Source organism: Platichthys flesus, chromosome 13, assembly GCF_949316205.1.
Source record: "Platichthys flesus chromosome 13, fPlaFle2.1, whole genome shotgun sequence".
NCBI classification, from domain to species: domain Eukaryota; kingdom Metazoa; phylum Chordata; class Actinopteri; order Pleuronectiformes; family Pleuronectidae; genus Platichthys; species Platichthys flesus.
The window spans coordinates 6,675,608-6,699,733 of record NC_084957.1 but is presented as its reverse complement, the minus strand read 5'-3'; the positions used below and the strand labels follow the sequence as shown (position 1 = coordinate 6,699,733).

The following is a 24,126-nucleotide window of genomic DNA, read 5'->3' as shown; positions in this document are numbered from 1 at the left end:
CCCCACACTGCTGATTGACTCGTCAGGTCACCGACCATGTGGAACAACTTCTCCAGTGTGATCACTGCTTGAACAGATAGAAGTGTGCACACACACACACACACACACACACACACACACACACACACACACACACACACCAGCACTTACATATCACATTACTCTGTGTTTGACTTTAAAGGGTCGTTGTGGGACACACAGTGGAAATAAGCCCCCTTTATTCAATATTGATTTACATTTTTTTATATAAAAATTACTTACATTTAGTACATTTCTTCAAAATACGAGCAGCCAAACAACATACAAATCAAATACAAAATTATAAAATTTCTTATATTTATCATCTTCCCCTTTTTTTCTGAAACAACAGATGTGTTCTATAGTAACTCTTTATAACCTTCTGGTAACTGTGGTAAATCTCTCCCCGTGTCTGCGTCTTCAATCCATCTGTTGACGTATAACCTAGAAAAATATGGTTTATTCAGTATCTGTCTCTTCAGTGTACAGGTCCAGATCCAGGGAATCTGATTGGAGAACATTCAAGGTGGGCTTTTTCAATCTCTCAAGTTCATGTGATATATTACCGTAGAGACGGCGGGGGTGAATAGAGCTCGAAAATCCGTGGAAATGGAAAAAGACAAGAGGACCTGTGGAGTTACATAGTGTGTGAGAAAGAGATCATCTTGATTATTGTGGCCTTCTCTGGAAATCCAGGTGGTAGATCCGTCGGGTCCCGCGGATAAAAACAAAAAGCCTCGAGAGCGCCGAGCTCCACAGCCAGTCAGATGTGAAGCTTAGTTGTTCAAGTGTCACGTGACTTACAAACAAAACAGAACAAAAGCCTTAGAAACAAGTGATGTAACTCTTCTCTACGATACTTAGTATATTTGTCCTAACCTGCCTTCATCACCGTCACTAACAGACAGAGTCCATATTGAGCTTAAACTAGAAACAGATATGGGTACAGGTTGTAGCGCTGCATCTTTAAGGTCCAGACTGTGCACGAGGTGTGGCTCATGGTGTTAATAAAGTGTTTTGCAAATCAGCAGCTTTACTTCAGTGTCACCCGGTTTACAGCACAGCGCTGCGTAACTGGTGTTTGACGAACATTGGAAAGCAAACAGCTAATGGAAAATAAAACTCTTCAGCACACCGACAAGGACATTATGCTGATGCTAAACCAGTAAAACCTAAAAGCCTCTTAGGAAATAGAAATAAAAATCCTTCTTCGTATTATACATTATACACTGTGGTAAAAAACGGAGTACAAAGTGTAAAGTTAGGCTATGCGGCGGTTTCATGAATTGTCCCCTCTAATTTCTTTGGGAGTAGCTCTCTCCTCTCGTCAATACTGATGACCGGCTTCCTGCAGTTCTGTCCGTCGATATAAATCTTTGCATACACAGGGTTGGAGTAGTTCATTGGCTGTATGGGGAAGGAAAGAGGAGGAAATAAATATATGTACACATACATCACTTAACAACAGTGAAAGCCTTAAAGCTGCATTAGCACCTTGTTGGCCACTAGGGGCAGCAGAGCAAGGATGGAAACTGAAATATGATCACGATACAAAGTTGTTGATTCAAACAGTTTCTTGTTCGAATCAAATCAAGAAAACAATTGACATCTTTTATTATTCATCTATAGTCATTGTTTCACTCTCAGCTCCAGCTCCTCTAGTGGTGGCATTAGGTAGAGGACAGTCAAAATGTCAGAGCAGGTAATAAATCATGCTGGTTTTGTTAAACTAATTAACTCTGTTTGAAGTTACAAAGTAATTTAAGGTATACAATGTGGCATTAAAATGAAAACACTACTAATAAGTTCCTTTTGATTTGATCACCGGTAGGAAGCATTATAGAATGACACATCTGGGAGCTGATAGCCACTCTATTGTTTTTTTCTTCCTCAATTTTTACATGTGATGGATTGTTTGTATTTTCTGCCTTTAGCTGACACTTTCTGTCACAGACGCTCTGTCAGTATGAAGCAGAAACTTGAGGATGAAACAAACAACAGTTGGATATTATAGAAGAAAAACAAACAGTAGAATGAGTCGGCCGTTTCCGGGATGGAGAGAGCTTTGTGATATAACATGTTAGCTAATGCTACTTATTATGTTAGAATGAAAAGACATAGGATTAATACAAATCAGACAAAATAAACTATGAATGAGTCGATACACATTAGAGAGTCATGTCACCACAACAGTAGAGCAGTGGTGGTGAAGACAACGTCTCCCACGACACTTCACAATGTCATCGAACAACAAATCAGACAAAATACACATTTTGTCACTGTTTTGATTGAGAGATGACAAGTGGTAGAAATGACACATGCTCCTTATACATTTTCTAGCTTCGAAGGAACTTCCACTGTGATTGAGGTTTTGAGTAAAAATCCCTGAGTAGTGCTCCGTCTAAAGCAGAGCAACACAAAGCACACGACACATGGATTCTGTGGACGATCACTCAACAAGCGTGAACAGCTGATGGCAACATGCAGGAATGAGCCGAGTCCAACACAAAGCCATGCCGGTCCAGAATCCTATTAAAATCACTTGACTGTTTCACAGAGTGATGTGAGTGATGGACGACTGTGAACGTTACCTTGACTCACTTTGGTCTGATTAAATATGAACTTAAAATTGGTTCAGATGTCAAAGAGTCACAGTATTTCCCAGGTAGCTGCACAGTGTTAGCTAACAATCTACATGAGGATGATTTGTTTTTTTGTCTCACTCATGCTGGATTGTAAAGTTGTTAAGAATTCACCTGTCCTGGGATTACCTCCTTGGGCACGGAGTTCATGCCCAAGGTACGAGCGTCGCTGGATTTTACACACCAGCCCTGCAACACAACAAGCACCGACTGTGTTCATGAAGTTAGACTCACACAGGGATCACGGTCTACTGGTTATCTGTATGTGCACACTTCGTAATCGGTGCAGTTCTGGGTTATATACATAACCCTGTTCATTTAAAAATAAAAACAGCACTGAATTAGATAAGTCTGGAATCACTGGGGGCGGAGAGAATGTAGTGGAACATAGAAGCTGCTTCAGATTCAAGCCAAAGCGTCTCGGTTGGAACAGCAGCCAGATAGAACCGACAATAGCAGGTGAAAGAGTTGGCAAAGAAAAAGCGGCAGCATTAGAGCTGAAGCTCCAGCAGGTGAGCGGGATCACATCGGGGAAGGTGTTGTGATTCACTCTGGAGTGTTAGTTCGGGGCTGGGGGCCATTAACAGAATAAATCACCAGCCAGATGAGACGTCCTATTGGTTCATGGCACCTGCACATTCCAGTACACCTGCCAGGTTTTTCACATCAAAAAAATCTTTACAAAAAAGCCTAATGTGATTTAACTTGATGTGTCCCGATGCCAGATATCAGATCGGACAGAAGTTGGAAGAGGGACAAGAAACAAATCATTTTCTATGAAGCTGGGAAATTGAAATTTGAGAGTTTGTGGTTGGGCGTTTCCTGAGCTGCTACAGGGCAGAAGCGACTCACCTGCTACAGCTGGACTGATCATGTGATACAGATCTGCACCAATCGAGTTCTCTAAAACCTGCTCCTCACACTGAATTATTAATCATGTATATCTTAGAACAGACTAATGAATAGAGCGACTCAAAATACTAATTCAACACATGATTCTCAGAACCAGGTGATCCAGAATCCTAATATTGGAAAAAATGAAATTCTTGCCCTTATGGATTCTTAATACACTGACACATTAACAACAGCTGCATATTTTATGGTCTCAAATAATGTGTTCCACTGGCTTCTATTCCAAAGAAATGACGTATCCCTTTTGAATTAGTTGAATTAATGATTAGTTAGATAACCAGCTCTTCTGCATATTGTGATATGTTTTCTTGTTATGTGAGGCAAGTTTCCCTGTCGCAGCAGATGATTCAAACTTTTTATAACATTGACCTTTCCCACGTTGGAGGACAAAGAGTGCCAACGATTTAGTAAAACACAAAGAACCGCTTTGTTGCTGCAGCCAAACAGATAATTACAGCTCAGTGCTCGTTTTTTAAGATAAAATTACAAATTTAATTAAACTGAATATCTTTTATTTGTATTAATTAGTTTTTTTTGCCATCAACTTTGTGAAGCACTTTGTAACCTTGTTTGGATAAATGTGACAATAAATATGAAAAACCTTCTTGAATCTGAGCATTTGGGTTGCAGGTTTAGTTTATGCTTAAGGCATATTATGTGAAGCTTTGTGCTGTTTAGTTAAATACATAGTTCAATAATCAAACCTTGTGAGGGTCCAGGGTGAAGTTGGGTCGCAGCAGGCTGCCTGCATCAGCATGGTTGTCATGGTCCACTTCATACATGTTGTATGACGGGTTCCCAATCTCCACGTTTATCCCGCCGTTCGTCATGGGCTGTCTCTGGACACGTTTTCCCCTGAGGTGTGGAGCCACTCATCATTAACGTGTTACACAAACATGCAGGTCAACACACTGTGCAGCGCCTCCCTGTTCCACATGCAGATCACGTTACACGACTTGGCACACATGGAGGAGATAGGTTTACTGGGCGGATGTAAAAGCTGAGACCCAGAAATCTGTAATAGTTCTGTAGAATATGCTGAAAGCAAACAAAACTTTTTCTCATAAATCAATCGTGTGCTGCGGTGTTGCCTCTTTCATGATCTTAGTGTATCCACGTCAGTACCCACCTTTGCCGCCGTCTGCAGATGTAAACACCTCCGACCACCATCACGATCAAGATGACCAGCAGGACAAGAGGCACAATGATAGCTATGCTCCCTGCAGAACAGAGGGGAGACCAAGTGGACTGATAAGGAGATGAGTTCAGACAGTAACACTTTGGATGTTGTCATTACTGATAGTGACCACAAAACACCCACCTCCGAAAATGTGTCCTCGAGTAATTTATGTGTATTTTCTATAAAAACGTTGTAGAATAAATATTTAACTCAGTCGATAACTAAATCTCTGGATATTAATTATATAGTCTTTTTTTTAATAAATATATCCCCTTAACTGAATGTAAAAAACGTAAAGCTAGGGTTGTTAATCCTGGAAAAGCTGCAACGAGCAGGCAACACTTTGAAAATATGCAAACGATACATCCCAGCCCCTCCCATTGGCCCCCTCATCAAAGCTACCCCCCCCCCCCTAACAAACAAACAAATTACCAACCCAACCTTTAACTTGAAGACAGGATGTTCAAAAATAAGATATTCTCACATGTAGCTATTCAGCTAGCATGGGACATACATACATGTGTCCTGTGGGAAACTGATAGGTTCTATAATAAGGCCTCTTGAAATTCCCAATCCTCACCTCCGCTGGTGTTGTCTGATCTGCTGCTTTTGGGGGCGGGTCTCTCACACTGCGTTCCCGCCCAATTGGCTGAACATCTGAAGGAGGTCAGAGTATAAATACACTCTCATTAGCGTACGTTTCACAGTAGGAAAATAGACTGCTGAGAAAACACCTTTTGCAAAATGAACTGCACTGCGATGTGACTGTGGCTCACGTGTACACAACACATTATGATTCAGACTTTGTTATGAAGTGCTTTGATCCAACAAAAACAAAACACCACCTGGAGAGAGAGCACTATGTGTACATGATGTGTCCATTCATGGTGTGCGGCGGATTTACATGTTGAATATTCAGTGCAGGAAAGAAAAAATCAAAGGATGACAGTGGGACAACAAGTCGTCATCTCATTTGGGTTTCAATGGGATTTGATGGGCGTGATGTATGACCCTTGTTAGTGAAGGTGATATCTAATTTCACACGACTGACGCAGATGGGTCTGTAAAGCATGAGTGATGCGGTGGGCGTGACTGCATGATGACAGAATGAAATTACCCTAAATTACACGCACTCCAAGAATCTGAACATCAGGCTATCAAAAAATAAGAATGCAGCCCCACACCCGGAGGAAATGAATCAAGTCTTCGTCAGATGAAATGTCACAGCAACATGAATTTTAATGGGAGATTTGGGGCAATGGGGAGTTTGATCTGCTTTGGGAAGTGTAAACCACAGAAATACTGATTCCCTATGCCACACAAAGTTTCTCTTAACCCGTGGTGTGGGCATTCACGATGAATGACTAATTACTGATGAGCTTCCTTCAGCCTACCGAGGTGTACGGTATCTATGCTTCATTGATGACTGGTCCATGACAAACATTCAACTCTCCATCATGCACGGGTTGCAAATGCACAGACTGACTCCAACATCACAAACATAGTGCCATGTTTTAGTCCCCCCCTGGTTTGAGTGGGGTGTGTGAGGAGTGCATGGGATGGGTGACTGGGTGACTGGGTGACTGGGTGACTGGGTGACTGGGTGGCAGTGAGGGACAGCGAAGGGGCAGAGTTATGCAGCAACTGATAATGTAATAAGGGCCACATCAGCTAATACCTGCTCAAAATTGAATAAAAGTGCTTAGTTCTTAAGTAAAGGATGTTGGTTTCATAAGGAAATGTGTTATCGCTATAAGACCTATTTGACCAATGTTAACACATTTCCAATGCCTCTATCAGATCTGATATTAGAATATTACCAGAGCTGAAACACCATTGGTCGTCAGAGCAAACTAGGACAGAATTTATTGATGTCGTACCAATTCATGAGTTAAAAATATATATGTTATTTTTTACATGAACTATTACTTGCTCCTTTCGAGTGAGGGTTTTTCTTTCGTTTCTAAGTGGGTCAGGGTTCTGTATGTCTGGACACCTTTTGACACAGATCGTTGAGCTCTGTGTGGTAAACTGTGAAATGTGAAGAGCAGCTATGCAAATACAATTATATTTGATTTACTTTATTGTGATTTTGCTGCTAGGTTGTAGGTTTTAGCTGGTTCTGGATCCATTTCAAATACAATAAGAATTTTTAACCTGCCTACTGAAAAATAAAAATAATCATACAATAACCAATGGTTACAAATGACAAGTTGTATTTTTCAGTTGGTGAGGGTTGTGCTAAACTAGAACTTCTTAGCCTCTGACTGTAGAATATAAATAAAAAAAATGATCATAATCTAGTGAAACAATGATCTCAGTATCTTTCAGTTGAGTGTTTTCTACCTTAATGAACTTTTTTGACAAGTTATCACTCTGTCCCTTATTACATGATAAGTTGCTACAAGGCTGCACTGTGACAACGATCCCATGTGCTGGACTGAGGCTGGACTGAGGATGAAGCCGGATGGAGTCAGGGTGGGGGTGTGGACAGAGGGTGTGAGAGGGCTCTGAATACAGCTAGCGAGGTGAGAGGGACCTACTTGCAGCGTGGTTTGTTATGAGCTGTTAATGTGCACATCCCCTCATTCTGACAGAAGTAATCGCAGGGGTTGGCCAGCTCATCACAACGTTGGTTCTTGAACCCTGACGTGCAGCTGCAAAACATTGTGTTGGGAGTGATAAGAGGGCCGAGAGAACGTAAACTGTAGAACTGTTGACTGCTTGCTGAACGGACACTGACACACTAGAAAAAACAATTCAGCATCTTCACTTGTAAGATGGAGTAAGTCAGAGTTGTGTCTGCATCAAGCAAACCAGAACAATAAATTATATAAAGACAAATCAACTTCACTGCTCACCAGGTGAAGAGGAACATCTGCAAGGGAAGAGTCTGTTACAGCTATCTCAGCTTTGAGATCAACAAAAGATAAATATCATATAAAATTCATATCAATAATAAAAAATAACAACACAAATTTTAACTAAATATTATATTCATGCAATAACATATGATTGTGTAAGACAGAAATTGTGCAAACCATCAAAAAAGACACAAAATGCTTTTTTTCCCTGCTGCATACGTTGTCATCCATAAACATAAAAAAAATAAAAAGCTGAATTTATATAGAGAGACAAAGACAAATCTGAAGTTCTGTCACCTTTTATATTTCAGATTTCAGTTTGACTCAAACTAGTCTTCCAGGAGGCTCTGAATTTAAAGTGAAACACATTCCTCTTGTTTCTTGACACATTGATAAAATTAGTCAACAACTTCATCAAGATACAGAATCTAAAGGTACCGAATCCCAGAGATGACATTGTGACTGTGGCTCTCTATATTCCTTTGAAGTTGGACAAGACTGCACTTTATCATGACTGAATGGATTCAACCTTGAGAAATGCATCAGTGTGGAGATTTACAATAATTCAATGTGGTGGTCCAATAAGAATGTAAATCTGTTTGTTGAGTTTCAATCTGTTGCTAATCCTGCAAATACAACCTAATAAGGTTTGTCCTATTCAGTCTGCAGGGGAAACTATTTAGGGAATAAAACAACACAAAAGTTTAACAACTAACAAAGCATGTGCTGCATCAAAAACATATTTTCATTTGAAGAAAAAAAAACTTACTCCCACTATTGTGTAAAAAGATACAGCTGCTAAGCCACCTTTGAGATTCTCTCTATTATAGAATACAAACTGATTGTACAGCTGAATAACTTTTCAAGAAGACTGTTAGTGGACTGGAGTGTTTACCATAGATGTCTTTACTGCAGTGCTGCTGTATTTTGAATTTTTCTTCAACCTCTTCAGGACTTTAATGCAGGAATTATTGGAATTACAATTGAGGCAACTCTGCCCTGGAAGGTTGACACTTTGATGAAATCGACATTTACACCCAGTATTAAGGTCAAACTGTATGCTTTCTTGACACAGACGTATCCATCATCTCCATAATATCTGTTCTTCTCAGCAAATAATAAACCACATTATCAAGATCAGCTAACCTCATTGAAAAAGATGGGATCATTTGCATAGAAATTGATTCTATCCCCTGGAATTCGTGATGGAGGATCCCCCCAATTTCAATTTAACTACAGTGGACAATGGGCAGTTAAATAAATACAGAGTTGCCTTTTGAAACGGAATTTCCAATTTCCTCCTTGGTGAGAGTTTAACACAGCAATGCATGTGATTATATAGCTGAGGCGATATTAATCTTTGGGAATTACAATATTTTTTGCTGCTGAGTTTCGTGACATGTTCAACCACTGACAAATTCCCTCAGAACACACTTCTAAAATCTAAAGAGCCAGAGAGGCCTGACATCAGCTCTGAACTGCACAGAGGAGCCGTGAGATAAACTGCGAATGGGAAGATTTGGAAGAGTTTGAAACCATTTTATCTGCCTAAAAACCTTAAGCCACAGTGAGATGTCACAAAGCCGAAGATGGTGAACTGGCAGTCCAGACCCCCTGCTGGGCCACGGCCTCCACAGAGCGACATCAAAACTTCCCCCTAAACTCAGAGATTTCTCTCCAGAGGAGGACGTCTGTCCCACACTGTTCTGGAAGGAGGAAAGTGGTACCTCGTGAGGATTTTGAGTGCTGCTTCTAAGGGCGGGGCCTTTCCGGGGCTACAGAGCCAGCATTTGATTGTGAACTGTAAGAGTGTGAGTAATAGGGGGAGAACATTCTTTTTTTTTTCCTTTTACCCATTAAGCAGTGACTTACTGACAGAAAGGCAGGTTGGTGTCGGGGTCCAGGTGACAGGTGCCTCCGTTGTAGCAATATCCATCACACAACTGGCAGCTCGGTGCTATTCTGCCATTTGTGCAACTGCAGGGTGAAGGAATAATGGATGTAAATGACAGGCGGAGGGCTATACTTTTACAAGAAGCAAAAATGACACGGTAGGTGATTTTGTCAAACATATGTATAATTCATAGAACCACTCAGACCTCAACTGCCTTCTAATTCACCGACGTTACCAAAACCTCAGAAATAATTGAAGTTTAATCAAATCAGTTCATGCAGCGTTTCCCAAAAAATGAAGAGTTAAGCCTCAGCTCTGTAACAAAAGAGGATGAGGGACACGAATAGTGATGAGATACCGGGCACTTACTTGCAAACCACATCTCCTGTCTCCTCGTTAATGAGGCAGGGTGCTCCGTGACACCGGAGACACTTGTCCACCTCGCACTTGTTTCCCTCAAACCTGGCAGGACACACACACTCCACATAGCCACTGCTGGAGAGCGTGCAGGCCTTGGAGTTCACACAGTAGTGATGACAGATGTCTGTTCCACATTCAGGGAGATAATGAGAGAGGGGACAGCGTATAGTGAGAAACTGGGAAGATAGTTTAAGCTGGTTTGTATTGGAATCGTTCTCGGATTTAATGGGACTTCATTACCCACATCAAATGACATGTTAGCCACGGATGAAACGATATTACCCCGCGGGCAGGCAAGAGTAGGAAAATACTAATGATCTGCAGTTGAAATTGTTTCCACCATAACCCATAATGTCAACGCTTTGCAAAAAAAGATACGATATTTCAAGTCGGAAAACACCCAAAAGTTATTTGATGGTGGTATTTGGATTTTGTTTATCTGCAAATAAAGGCAAATGTGGTGTTTTTGTGAAGAAATACTTTTGGGGATTGTTTTTGTTCCGAACTCCGTGTGTGAACTTTGAAACGCTTGAAAGTTGTACAGATTCTACGCAGAATAATCAGGGCTTCTTTGTTGTGGTTGCTCTTGAAAGGCTAATGTCAATCATGGGGGGCTAAATGGACGATGGTCATTATTGTTGTGTTTGTTGCCACTGGGGTGCAGGACTCACGGTAAAGACAACGGTCCCCAGTGTATTCTGCCATGCAGCGGCACACAGGCTGGTTCCCCTGAGTGATGTCGCACGTTCCCCCGTTTAAACAGTAGCTGTCGCAGATCCTCTTCTCACAGAAAGGCCCAGAGAAACCAACGTTACAGCGGCATGTGGGCTTACCTAGATGAAAACAAATACATAAAGTCAAAAGCATGAAAAGACAAAAACCTTACAAGTAGGGTTTGCATAGCCAAATTCCTCAGGGGTCACACTCTTGTCAGTCACAGTCGCATGTCATATGGAAATGACACAGTCACGGTGACCAAGACAGGTGCAGTGCAGCAGGAGTAGTAAAATATATCCATCATTTTCAGACACAAATTCATGTGTGGGTCAAGGTGAACACAGATTGGCACATGTGCAGAATAGTAAGGTGCCCCCTTTTCCTCGGTTATATTCTCCAGGTCCATCTCAGGCAACCCAAATCATTCCAGGTCAGACACAGGATGCATATAAGTTTGCTCTGGGTCTGCCCGGTGTCCTTACTCAACGGGCATGTCTGGAATATCTCTAACGGGTAGATGTTCAGCAAGCATCCTAATCAGATGTCCTGGTGACCTCAAGCAGCTTCAACCATATCTTTTCATATTCATATTTTCAATTCTCACAAGTTTTACCCTCTGTTTTATCCTGTAAATGAATCACACTCTCTCTGATCTTCCTCTTTTACAACAAAACTAGTGGAGGTCTACTGCAGCTGTCAACAAAGTTAATAAGTGTGAAACGAAACAGTGAAGTAAAAGAGTGAGCGACTCTGAAATTGTCTGATAGATCTCAGCGGGACCTCAGCGGCAGGTGATAATTATCTGTGGGTTGATTACTAGGAAGGACACGCACAAACAGTAATTTAGATCCACTAGGAATATAAAATATTAGTAGGCAGCTTTAATGTCTCAGTCACAGAGCTCACGCCTGCAGCCGACACTCAGGACTTGGACTGAATAGATCAGTATGTCAATAGAGAACTTTAGCTCAAGGCTTAGCTATATGACACTAGATATTGCAGTTTTGTTCATTGGAGTCAAGGTCACTAGAACAACTTTTTTTCCCTATGCACGCTTTTCTCTGTTGGAGTGTGTGATTTGTTAGTAAAAGTGAGACATAATCAACAGGTAGAGATATATTCCATCTCCTTACATTTGGAATCCTTCCACCTTTTTTCGCAGCAGACATTTTGACATGTCACAGTCAGAAAAGTGCAGGTAAAGAAAAAGAAAAAAAAAAAGAAAAAAGTTGTCTGAATTCCCTTTAGCATCTTCAGCTGGTATATTCTACATGCTGAGTCACTGTCACACTGTCCTTTGTTACTGGGAAGCTTGGAACAAACAGAGCATCATTAATCCTGCTTGCATAGTGGACCATAGTGGATACTGTGGGTCACTCTACACTTCTTGGTAATTTCACACTCCTTCTGTGCCAGGGATAATCTGGGTTTGAAATGTCCAAGAGACAATCACTCTCCCCCCCAGACACTTCTCTGTTAACTCAGCGACTGATGGAGTTTAAGCTTTTTCTAAACGGGCAGAGTAAAGGTAGCTCAGGGGCCATTGAACTACCTATTCTGTGCTGAGCTCTTGTTTTTCATTCCTGTAAAACTCAAGTTAAATTGGAAAACAATTTTCAGGTTGTGAAAAAAAGGGTTAGAGTTAGTGTTGACCCTTTTTGTTTGGCTTTAACCACCTCGACTGAGTCATACATGTGATGGTTTGGGATTCACCACTGTCACATGTAAACTGTGTCTCAATTCAGGGGCTGCATCCTTCAGAGGCTGCATTTAAAGACCGTCTGTGTCAAGGTCTACACAGCCCATTAAGACCACATGCTGCGTGGGCCGGGTAGACCACGTCCTCTGAAGGAAACGGCCCCGGAGTTGAAACACAGCTTTGGCAACATTAATAGGTGTAGTGCTGTCAAAGGGCACCATAACTACAATGTTCACACCATTTTGAAATTATGTACAGTTTACTTTGAAATCCAATCATCTGGGTGGTCAAAGTAATCACACCAAGTTACAACATAAGAGAACATAGTACCTTCAGTTGCTGGGGTTGTGATCCCGGCCTTTGAATGTCAGTGAATTACATCCTCTACAAGGCCAACGTTAAAGTGAAGATGAAAAGGCAGCAAAACATCAGTAATTCACTTTAGTCAGAGTGAATGTAAACCTTATGTGATGCATCAGAGACATTACAAAGCCATTCTGTTAAACCTGGACAGTGGGAGCAGCATCCACAGTGTCTGCTGGAGGTGAGCGCCATGTTCTCACAGTTTAGCTCAGCTAGCTATTCAGATCCACACCTATAGGTGATAAATCATTAGAAATAATGAAATGTTGACAGTGTTTCTCTTTTTACCAGTTCAAATGTTCTAGCCTTTATGGCACTGCATGGTTTTAGTGGTGCAGGAATCTCACAGATTGGTTTGATGCATTGTAAATCATCTCACATGATGCTACTCAGACAATCATTGTGACTGTGACGGTGAGTGAGATGCACACACAGAGGAGAGACAAGAGGCAGAGAACAAGCTGTGAAAAGGTGGAAAGTGATCAGAAGAGAAAACGAGGTGTTAAAGCACTTCACTTGTTAAGACTGATCATCACCAAATAGTTTGAAATTCTCTTATCACTCTTATCAGCCAGCGGAGCAGATATTAAAAACTATTCGCTTCAATGACGACGCCCCTTATCAACTTTACAGCCAATCAGGATGTGTGCACGCTGACACTGATGGAATACACTTGAGGTGTTTGGAGAGATAAATATTGCAAGAGGAAGAAGATATAGACCCGGGCGTTAATTACTTCTGGAAAAAAACAATTGAGAGGGAAAATAAAAAAAAGTTTCAGGTGTAGACAGAGGCTGTGATGGATGGATAAATTGTGGACAGATTTACTTGTACAGATACCTTGGGTCAATGCTATCGCTACCCTCGTACTAACACATATTTCACATGTCACTGGACTGAGCCACAGTAAATGAGGTCAAAGAAACACACACTGCAGAAGCTCTAAGACCAGACCTTAGCTTTGGTATCTTTGTTTTAGCTTGATAATAAAAAATATAAATCTATATAAAATATATTAGTATGGAATGTTTTTCACCTGCACTGCACATTAATAATAAACTACAGCTTAGGGACACACACAGTTCTCACTTGGACATAAAACATGGTGTTCAGAAAATAAGTCCAGAATTTCAATTATCCATAAAAAGGTTGAAAGATGTTGTGAAGAACTTTTGTTCTGGTCTTGACTATATTTTAATTTAGTAATTTAATGCATGACATTTTTCATAATTTAGCAACTACCCAGTAGGCACGTTTTTTGTTGCACATTAATAACATAAAAATACAGAAAAACGAGAGAAGATGTGAATGTCTGCGGTTGAATGTGTGAGCGCTGCTGCCAAGAGTTCCATTAAAGTGTCGCTAAACCAGCCAAAAGCACGAGAGCAGGAATTCAATGACACCTTGTACTTTTATAGATACAATTGGAAAAATTCCAGCCTCTAATTGATTGTGAGTTTGCCTTCGGTTCCTTTTTTTTTTTTTTTTATCACCAAAGCAGCAAATTGAGGAAACTCGTTTAACTCTAATCCCTCCCTTGTTCATCTTTGGTCATTCATTCAGACTGATGTTCTTTTGCCTCAAAGACATTTGTTCAGTGCAGAAAAAAGCTCTTCCTTTAAGAAAAGAGATAAAACAGAGTACATGGCTGGACTGGTTGTGCCAAATCCTGCTGAGAGAAGAATGGCCAGTAAGAAAAGACTCTACCAGCCGAGCGTCCGATGGTAACACATACTAACACAAATATCGGCACTTTCTACTCTTAGATTTTCAAAGCAGGCTTGTAACTCACGTTTTAATGAATTTGAGGAGAATTGTTGTTATTTCCCAATGTCATGCAGGTAATTTTTTACCTCAGTAGATTTGACAATAACACCGAAAAGATGATTCACACGGCGTGAAAGACGTAGAGAGATGGAGACACAACCCCAAAGGAGAGACACGGCACATATGTCCGTACAATGTGAGACAACATGGAAGAAACATACTTTCACATGAGAGGTTGAACAAGTTGTCTTCTCAACATAAGGTTGAGTAAAGAATTGACTTTTGCCACCTCCGGTCAGTCATCGTCAGTAAACGAAGTCAAGCTCACAAATCCCCAAAAATTTGAATGAAACTAAAAATCAAACCAAATTTCTAAAGATATATCCATCCAGTTTTTCATTGTGAACTTGGATAATGAAACCAACACAACATAACACTGATTGTCATCAACAGCAGCTAAGACCTTCTCTCTCTATTCATTCCAGTATGTAAGATTATTCTTGTTCTATCCTTATGGACGACATTTCATTTAATACGCAGCAGTGACTATCCTGACTTCTAAAACCGTATGAGTTTCTTTCTTGCCGGGTAGAAATGCTTCCAAAAGTCTGAGTGAAAAATTAAAAAGATGTTATTCTATGTTTTTAAAAGGAGAAGGGAAAAGAAGAAATGGGAAGAAGTAAAAGTGTAATCAAAATAATTTGCATCACAAATCAAAAGCTCATTTTTTTTCATCTCCCCAGTCGTTGGCATAACTAGAATGTTTTATTCAAACAAACATACTGCCCCTGTTCACATTTAATTTGTGGAGGTCACACACATAGTTAATGAATTCGAACCACTTGAATGAGGTTCTGCCGTCAGAAATATTTACGTGAGAAAAGAAGCCGCACAATCTGTATCAGCGCTTCGTTCTCGGGAATCCTTTTTTTTTTTTTATGACAAATGGAAATGAAGATGTTGTAGGTAAGACTCTATGATTGGACCATGATGAACATCCTTGTAAATCAAGGAATGCATATTTAATAAGGACATATATCCTATTTCAATTCCACCACTGTCATCTGAGCACAGCCATATACATTCACTAAGCTGTGAGGTAGAACAGGTTGTTCCAGGAAGCATGAAAGCATGAACAGAGACCTTGACGGGAGAAGGTTGATATTTGAGGCCTATTCGACGGGAGCATCAAAGACAAAATTGCTGAACTGGCAGATGTAATGTGGCACATTTGAGCTGAAGTAAGGAAGGCGTGAAAGTTTAAAGGAAGACAAATGCAGCTGAACGCCATCATGCACTGGGTCACTGTGCAGGGAGGAAATGGGCAGGTGATTCTGAATTGAAAATATCTGTATGTGCCGGTGAAAAGTTTTTCTCAGCAAGTTTGGTTTTGCCCTCGAGCTGAATATAAAATATTCTGCAGCATTTTGAGATGTAAAACCGCAAAAACAAGTCAAATAAATGTAAAAAGAATGCTAATGAAGATCCAAAGTGAAACATTCTGCAACGCACGCAGGGAAGAATCATGATTCAGATTCAGATTTTTTGAAGATGACTTACCAAGAGGTGAGCCCATGCACGTGCCTCCATTAAGGCAGTAGTCTGTACAGTGGTTGACCTCGCAGCGCTCGCCGGAGAAATCCGGCCAGCAGTAGCACCTCCAGTCCCCTTTCTCATTGGCTAAGCAGCGGCCTCCGTTCTCACAGGGTGGACGACACAGCTCACCTGTACAACCGCAAAAAAGACCATATCACTGGAGGGAGGAGGGAGTGGTGTGGAGGGAGTGGTGGATGAGCATGTACAACAACTGGGGTACCCAACTGATCTTGGATCTAGGGGGGGGGCTGTGCTCATGGGTATCTGCCTTTTCAAAAGCAGACATCTTGACATGTCAAAGTAGGAAAAGCAGGCTTTACTGATAAGATTCAAGGTGGCTCTGTTGAGTTTGAACATTCCTAAATTTAAAAAACCTGCATGTACTTGCTAACTTTAGTGAAAAAAAGGTATAAGAGAGGACCTTGTTACAGTGAACCAACATGTAAATATCAGGTCCTTGAAACTGAAGTTGCTACATGAAATCCAGTCCTCATTCAGCCTATTATTTCCACCTCTGCTTTTCCTACTGTGAAAATGTCAAAATGTCTGCAGAGGAAAAAAAAGCCCATTTGCTGGTGATTTGCTATTCAGGGAGAGAAAGGTGCTGAATATGTTTGTGATTGTTTCGTCTTTTTGACCAAGAGACTCTGCATTGATCATTTGATCTACTGCTGAATCACAGAGTAACAAGAACCAACTTAAAGCCAGGGTTGGTAATTCTGGAAAAGTTGGCAAGAGCAGGCTACACATCTTCAGCTGTGTATTTCCCACCGGCTGAAAACTCCGGTCATTCGCAGTGAAAGTAGGTAGGAGGGCAGTTTTTATCTTTTAACATTATTGACTATTGATGGCTGTCAGAGGATTTCACAAACTGCTTACCCACCCTGCTGTTATCTGTGACATGGGTCTTACCTGAGATGTTGACATCACTACAGGTGCCATTGAGCAGTAACTTCCCCTCTGGACAGGTACATCTGGCCCCCGTTGGGTTGAGCAGACACATAAAGTCACAAGACATTCTCAGGCATGGATTTGATGCTGTGGGGAAAGCAAAAAATAAAAATAAAAGACAAGAAGCTAATCCGTCAGTCTGACCTGTAATGAGAACAGCTGTTTGTTTATGAAAAGTTTGTTTGTTCTTTGTCAGACCAAAACGATTTATTTCTGTTTTGAAGGGTGTTTATCTTCTTGAAAACCAACAGAGACTCAAGGCTAAATCATATAAATGATTTGACACGTCTCGTCTCCAGGCTGAATAGTCAGGGATAGTTGGACACATAATTTCTCGGCGTCTTATTGAATAGCGTCGACCTTGACGTGCTCTTGTCATTGAATCCAATAAAATGGACAAGCTAAGGGCCCCAGTGAGGACAATCATCAGTAAACCCATCATCCACTGTGTAACCAGGAGACGCCACATACTTCAGCCCAGGACTTTCTCCATGAGCTCCAGGACTATCCTCACTCTCACTTTGTGGACTGATGACCAGAGCAGGTAGAAGCTATTCACTAAGTGGGGTAAGTTTGTCCAGGCTGGGCGACTGTAAAAAAACATGCCAGCCTCCGTAGAGAAGACTTGCTCCTATCTTAAATATAAAGTATTTGAATATAAAGGCCAATTCTAGGGTAAAAAAAACAGTTTGTCTAATTTAGATAAAAAAACTTGTGAAAACATCACTAGGATTATTTTATATTCAATTTCTACCAATAGATCCAGCTCACCTAAATCTTACACAGAAACCTCAACAACCCCTCTTCACATGAACCTTGCTCACGTCTCTTTTATCATGGTGATATGTCCACAGGATGAAACGGGAACGACTGTCTATAAACAATTATGTTAAATAGCCTTATTTGGCTGATACTCTCCACTCCTCAACCTTTTTGATAACTTATTCTTTTGAGGTTGAAGAAGCTCTATTCAGGACAATATCAGTGGTCGCTCTCAAGGTGGATCTAATGTGTGGTTAATTACCAATATTAAATGTCAACTGCTGCATGTACGCTTTGCCTTGAACGCCAGCTTGGTTCATTTCCGGATAAATACTAAAGGCAATAAGACTCAGCTCGTCAAAGACGATAATGCCAAAGGCAATGAGAAAATAAAGTGAAAATGTAACAGAACTTTATTTTAGTGATGATAAAAACTATTAAACAAAAAATTGGAAAGAATAAAATATAATAAAACCATCAAGAGCCATGTTTATCAATATACTTTCAATAAAAAAGACAACTTACCATCTTGCTGTTTGTAACGATGGGAGATTAAAATGTTTGTGGGCTTGTCCACCCCCAGACTGAGAAATTCCACGGATTGTTTGCCGTACTTGTGGATCTTGAACACCTCGTGTTTTAGTCCAGTTCCATAGATGAAGTCTTCAAATAGATCGATTCTGTATGGTTGGGAGATTCCTGTAGAACCAGCAGATAAAGGAAAGGATAGTCTAAGTTTGTTTTGTGTTAGATAGTAGAAGGATGTATATACAGTATGTATGTGGGCTAATTCATTTTATTACACATTATTTGGAAGAGGGCAAGCTGGGGCATTGTTGCAATTACTTGACAAAAAGCCGAGCAGAACTCAAAGTGTGTGTTTAATAGAAGAAAGTCTTGCTTTGTCGAGCAGTTACCGTGTCTGTCACTGATTGTCACCAGAGGGTCTGAACCATCCAATCTCATGCTCCCTATGTGTGAGAGCTCCGGATCAGCCCAGTATAAACGCTGGTTGAAATAATCGATGGCCAGTCCTGTGGGAGAATAATGAAAAGAGCTTATTTACCAGAAAGAATTACACAGGGATTCTCATGGCATCTCTCAGTGCGGGAGTCAAATACTCCACCCACCCCTCCATCGGCACAGTGGTGAGTAGATAATGAGTGCATCTTCATTTTTCGGTGAACTATCCCTTTCAGGTCATGATGGTTCAAGATGATGTGAGAGGCACATTTTTCTTTTGTTTAGATCTTCTGTTGAATATTTACACTCAGTATTCAACCTGCTCCTGCACCTTCTATCTTGTTGTGCACTGCACTTCTGATGGAGGAGTTGAGGAACACTTTCATTACAATTTCAAAGCGGCGACTAACTCTAACTTTCCCCCCAAAAGTTGGACTAATTGATGGAGCACCTGGCGGCCACATTTAAATAACTTTGTGCTTTTTCATCAATGAGAGATTCCTCTTTCTAAGACCAAGAGAGAGCTTCGGATCCTTTGAATTAAAGGAGGCCAAAGCAGCTCTTCAAAACTAGATCACCACTAAGTCTCTCCCTGTAGACACGCCAGTCTTTCCTGGTTAGAAAGAACCTTTTCAATGTTTCACATGTATCTTCAGGTACCATAAAGAAGTTTCTCCATTAGAGCCACATACATTGGTGGACACAATGATTACACTGACTGTACAGCCAGAATCATATACAGTGCATATGTGGCATCTCTAAATATTTGTATTTCCACCTCACCTGTGCAGGGACACACATCATACTGGGTGTGTGATTATATTATTCCTTCTGTATACCATGCAGAACTGTGATGTACAGACGATTGTGTGTAGTTATCCTTTGTGTTATGGCAGTTACATGGTTGTATTACTTTCTCTGTGCTTGTGATAGAATAAGTTCCAATGTCTGTTCTATTTTGTTTTGTATTTCTATGGAATTGAAACATACAATACTGGTTTATGTACCGATGAAGAACTTCAATATGCGATGAAAGACATTGTGACATTTTGAAGGTGAACAGTTCAAGGTTTCAAGGCACAGAGACAGCAGTGAAAACAAGACTGAAGAATGTCCCTGACAGTTATTGATGTTGAATGATGTTTTTTCTAATAAACTGGTGTTACTCTGAACTTATCATTACTTCATCCCTCCAAGAGTTCACTCTGTCTCAGCCAAGTAAATCACATCCCACAATCCTTTATGATCATGGAACTGACTTAAAAAGATGGCTGTGCTGCAGACTTATTCCCTAGTAACAGAGGGGATCCTTATTTAAATGTTTTTAAAAAGAAAAGGTGGTCAAACATAAACAAAAATAGATCAAGAAATCATACATGTACATACATATATGTGCCCAATCATAAAGGGACCCTGTGGAGATTCTGTTGACCAGTAGCACTACAGAGCAGTGGTGTTGTGTCCCAGTTACGTAAACATGCATCTCTTATGAGAAAGGAAATGCATTCAACACTAATACTTATTGATCGAGGTATCTAAGTTACAACAGGGAAGACATATTACGCGATGTGAGTAATTAATGGGATTTAAATGAAATTCCTACCAGTGGGTCTCCTGAGGTTTTTCTCCAAGAGTACTCTCCGTAAAGAGCCGTCCATGGCGGATTCTTCGATATGAGAGGTATCGCCTATGACGCTCCAGTACATCATCCTGAAGTAGACAAAGACAAATACTGTAACGCCCTGACACCATCCTCTTCTAAAATACTTACTTTGTTCTGTATCTATAGTATAAAGAGTCTAGATAAATACGTGCTTCTATATAACATGTATATAGTCTGATTTTACACATTTGTGTTTGAGGATAGATTTTCATTGATGCTTGTGTCCTTGGTGATGATGTCATGTCCACTGGTGTAATGTTAAGTGCAATTACCAAACACGTGATCTCTTAATTACATGGATGTAATGACGTTGTTGTTGTTGTTAGTCTGCACCTTTGATGCACTGGTCTGAGTTGTCATTATGAGATAGGTAACGTTAGTGATTAGGATAATTCCACTATAGCCAAGTAATTAATAACAAAATTATATTTTTAATTATTTAGAATTTACCAATGATTGCCCTCCATTTATAATAATGTCACAGCTACACTTTCTCTTAGCAGAAATGGAAAATTGGGAAACATGATCTGACAAAGGTTTAATAATTAATATAGCATCTCATAGCAGCAGTATGTCGATGGACGAAGGGGCTTCACACTTGAAGTAAAATATCCTTGATATGATGCAGTGAATATGTGTGTAAAGAATTGTCGTCAGGAAGACAGAATGGCTTGAAAGTCTCACACTACTTACCCTTTGGCGGGGTTGACAGCGATGGCGTATGGCTCTCCTGCTATGTCCGTAATCAAGCGGGTGCAATTTGGTCCTTTAAGCTGGCCCACGTTTATGGAATATCGTAATTTAGTCCAATGGGCTGTGTAATAGCTGAACCAGTGCATTCGAGAGTGATCAGTCCAATAAATGTTGCCTGTGATCCAGTCAGCAGAAATATCTCTCGGGCGCCGGAAGTCTGAACACTGCACACGATAAGAGCCACAATGTCAGGAGCTCGATTTCACTTCTGTGCAGAGATTGACTTTAAGATGTGGCTCATGAAAGACAGTGGGACAATATGAAACAGTTTAACATGGAGGGTGATAACTTTGATCACCCTGTCATATACCGCCAACACGAGCACATATGACATTTAAAGCTTTAATGTACCTTTAGATTAATGAATTATTATGACACATAACAATATATTAACACAATACAACAAGTAAACATATTTTACAACAAGGCTACAACACATTTCACACGATTGAATATAGATCAAATATACTTACGATGTTTTTGACATTTGTTTTTGTTTGACTCCTCTCTAGAGTGTCTTTGTAAAAAATCCCACCCGGGTTAAACTGGGTAGCCCAGATAAACTTTTGGTGGTGAAAGAGTGTGTCCATCCCAATAATGCGGGCATTGTCCTCAATGTGAGTGAGCAGTTTGTGTCCATGGCTCTGGTTAAATGGATACACAAAACTTCGGATTTCAGTGTCATTAGCTATGTAGAGCACTCGATCTTCCGGTCCTAAGTTATTCATAGTAAGAAAAAAAGAAAACAAGGGAAAGTTGGGTATTTTGGATGTTAGACAACAGTTTCAGGACACAGTATTACAGTTTATGAACATATAAATATATAGTTTGTGATATTCAACTTTGCGATCATACCTTTTGCTATGCAGTTGCCATTGATTTCCTTATAATTGCGGTCACACGTACACTTGAAAGATCCTTTGGTGTTCGTGCAGTAATGAGGACACGTGTCAAACTGCAGACATTCATTTATCTCTGAAAACAAGGAAAAAAGTCTTATTCTCTAAAGAAAACATTGCTCCAGAAAAGTCTCTTATTACTTATTTGTAATTTTCCGACACGATTGAAACACCTAACACATGTTTAAAGATAATAACTGATAGAGGGCAAGGCCATAAGCAGCTCATCTGGAATCCTCAAACAGTATACAACTTATTTCAATTCTGTCCAAGACCTGTCATGAAGAGAAAATTATTTGCATGCGGAAAGAGGCAGAGAGGATTTAACTAAGTGAAAAAAGCCATTAACTGGGAAACAAGAACCAGGTCACAGGGTTGACTCAATAATCAAAAGCTGCCTCTCTTCAGACAATAATGGACCAATACAATGTTCTTCATCATATCCTTTAGTTGAAGGATGTGATGCTTCAGATAAAAGCGTTGGCTAAATGAAATGTAATGAAGTAGATGGATCACTGAAGAAATGAATGCACCTTCATGACCCACATTTAATATTTAATAATAATCATGGTATTAATACAACTTAATTATAGATGCATGAACTTCATCTAAATGTTCTTGTTACTTTTGCTTTAATCTCTCCATCTTTGTATTGTCTGAAACAATACTCTTTGTTGAAATCAAACTATTCTTGATTAACAATAATTTATGTCTATTACCCGTTAGAAGCCTGCTACTTATACTTAAACAGGTCACATAATTTATAATGCCATTTTATTCACAGCAAACCTCAGTCTACATATCGATCCGAGTATTCTATGAAAAATTATGGATTTCCTGATCAATACAGTAAATATACTGAAAATGAACTGAATATGAATCACATATGTTCATAAGTCAAACAAGCAATAACACAAAAACATATTTCTTGTCTTCAGTTGGAACTAGCTGTCAGTTACTTCACTTACTCATGACTTTGTCAATACAAATGTCTTAACTGTAATGTCACTAAATGCAATATAAATTGTAATTTAATGCAAATCTTAAAACAATGATCAGATGTTACCTTCACATTGACCTGTCTTCTGGTTCCTTTTGAAGCCGGGTTTGCACTGACATACAGAATTTGCATATGTCTGGTTGCAAACTGCGTCTTCTCCACATGGATTTGTTTTCTTTCCGCATACATCTCCGCTGGAATCTACAAATAAAGGCAGGACTTTGAATACACGCCGGTCCTCTGCAACCTCAACACCCGCTGTGCCTTTCTTTTGATGTGCAAAAGCCAAACGGGCATGCTCATCATCTCAAGCCACACACCTCAAACATGGGCATACATATATTACCATTAATGATAAGACAGCAGGTCTAAAATGAGGACGTTCCTGATCACATCACAGAAACATGCGTTACTTCTCATCTCTTCTGAATACTTCTGTGATCTGTGGCTTACAGACAAGCGGGTGCTGCACTCACAGGCTTTGCAGTCCTGCTCGTCTGAGCCGCCGTCGCCGCAGTCGCTGAACAGGTCGCACTGCAGCTGGATGGGGACGCAGCGTCGGTTACTGCAGGTGAACTCGGTCTTCCCGCAGGGCCGAGGTCTGCCGGCCACCACCTCTGCTTTAAAAAGCAATGTCAGTTAAAAAGACAACAACACTCATATCTAAGCTCATGGTGTACGATGCAAATATGCTGCAGTGGCCATGTGTCTATAACAGAAACAGTTGTTTGCTAATTATCTACCCCACAACTATGTTGAGGTTCTTTGCACTTTTCTTTTTGCTACTTAATTTTCTTTAATAAATCTTTTCTCCCTGAATATTCCAAAGAAGAACGGATGTTCGACTCCAGCGGCCGGCACCACAGAGCGAGAGAAGGAAAGGGACAAAGTGATGGAGAGGCAGATGAAGGGAACAATGGGATTAAGGTGAGACTGAAGAGATGGATGGTGGGAAGAGGCATACAATGGGTGGAAGTAATGGAGTGAGGTATGAGATGGATGGGCGTATTAATGGAATAAGAGAGTGAGATGAATAGAGGACAGGGGAATGAAAGAGTGAACG

The 24,126-nt window shown here is 40.4% G+C and overlaps 1 protein-coding gene across 1 annotated transcript in view; it reads right to left on the bottom strand.

The window, feature by feature from the left end:
* Positions 1–220: 220 nt before the first annotated feature.
* lrp1bb (low density lipoprotein receptor-related protein 1Bb) overlaps positions 221–24,126 on the bottom strand; it is a 230,197-nt gene continuing 206,291 nt past the window's right edge. Inside the window, exons 74-92 of the mRNA XM_062402272.1 lie at positions 23,540–23,680; positions 23,130–23,264; positions 22,020–22,139; positions 21,638–21,879; positions 21,105–21,328; positions 20,352–20,458; positions 18,703–18,819; positions 18,311–18,484; positions 16,985–17,110; positions 16,037–16,201; positions 10,602–10,763; positions 9,880–10,054; positions 9,489–9,593; positions 7,296–7,409; positions 5,333–5,409; positions 4,702–4,792; positions 4,277–4,427; positions 2,775–2,849; positions 221–1,425 (exon numbers count right to left, since the gene is read on the bottom strand). Coding sequence (XP_062258256.1) covers positions 1,285–1,425; positions 2,775–2,849; positions 4,277–4,427; positions 4,702–4,792; positions 5,333–5,409; positions 7,296–7,409; positions 9,489–9,593; positions 9,880–10,054; positions 10,602–10,763; positions 16,037–16,201; positions 16,985–17,110; positions 18,311–18,484; positions 18,703–18,819; positions 20,352–20,458; positions 21,105–21,328; positions 21,638–21,879; positions 22,020–22,139; positions 23,130–23,264; positions 23,540–23,680 — 2,642 coding nt within the window. The 3' untranslated portion in view covers positions 221–1,284. The remainder of the gene's footprint in view (positions 1,426–2,774; positions 2,850–4,276; positions 4,428–4,701; positions 4,793–5,332; positions 5,410–7,295; positions 7,410–9,488; positions 9,594–9,879; positions 10,055–10,601; positions 10,764–16,036; positions 16,202–16,984; positions 17,111–18,310; positions 18,485–18,702; positions 18,820–20,351; positions 20,459–21,104; positions 21,329–21,637; positions 21,880–22,019; positions 22,140–23,129; positions 23,265–23,539; positions 23,681–24,126) is intronic.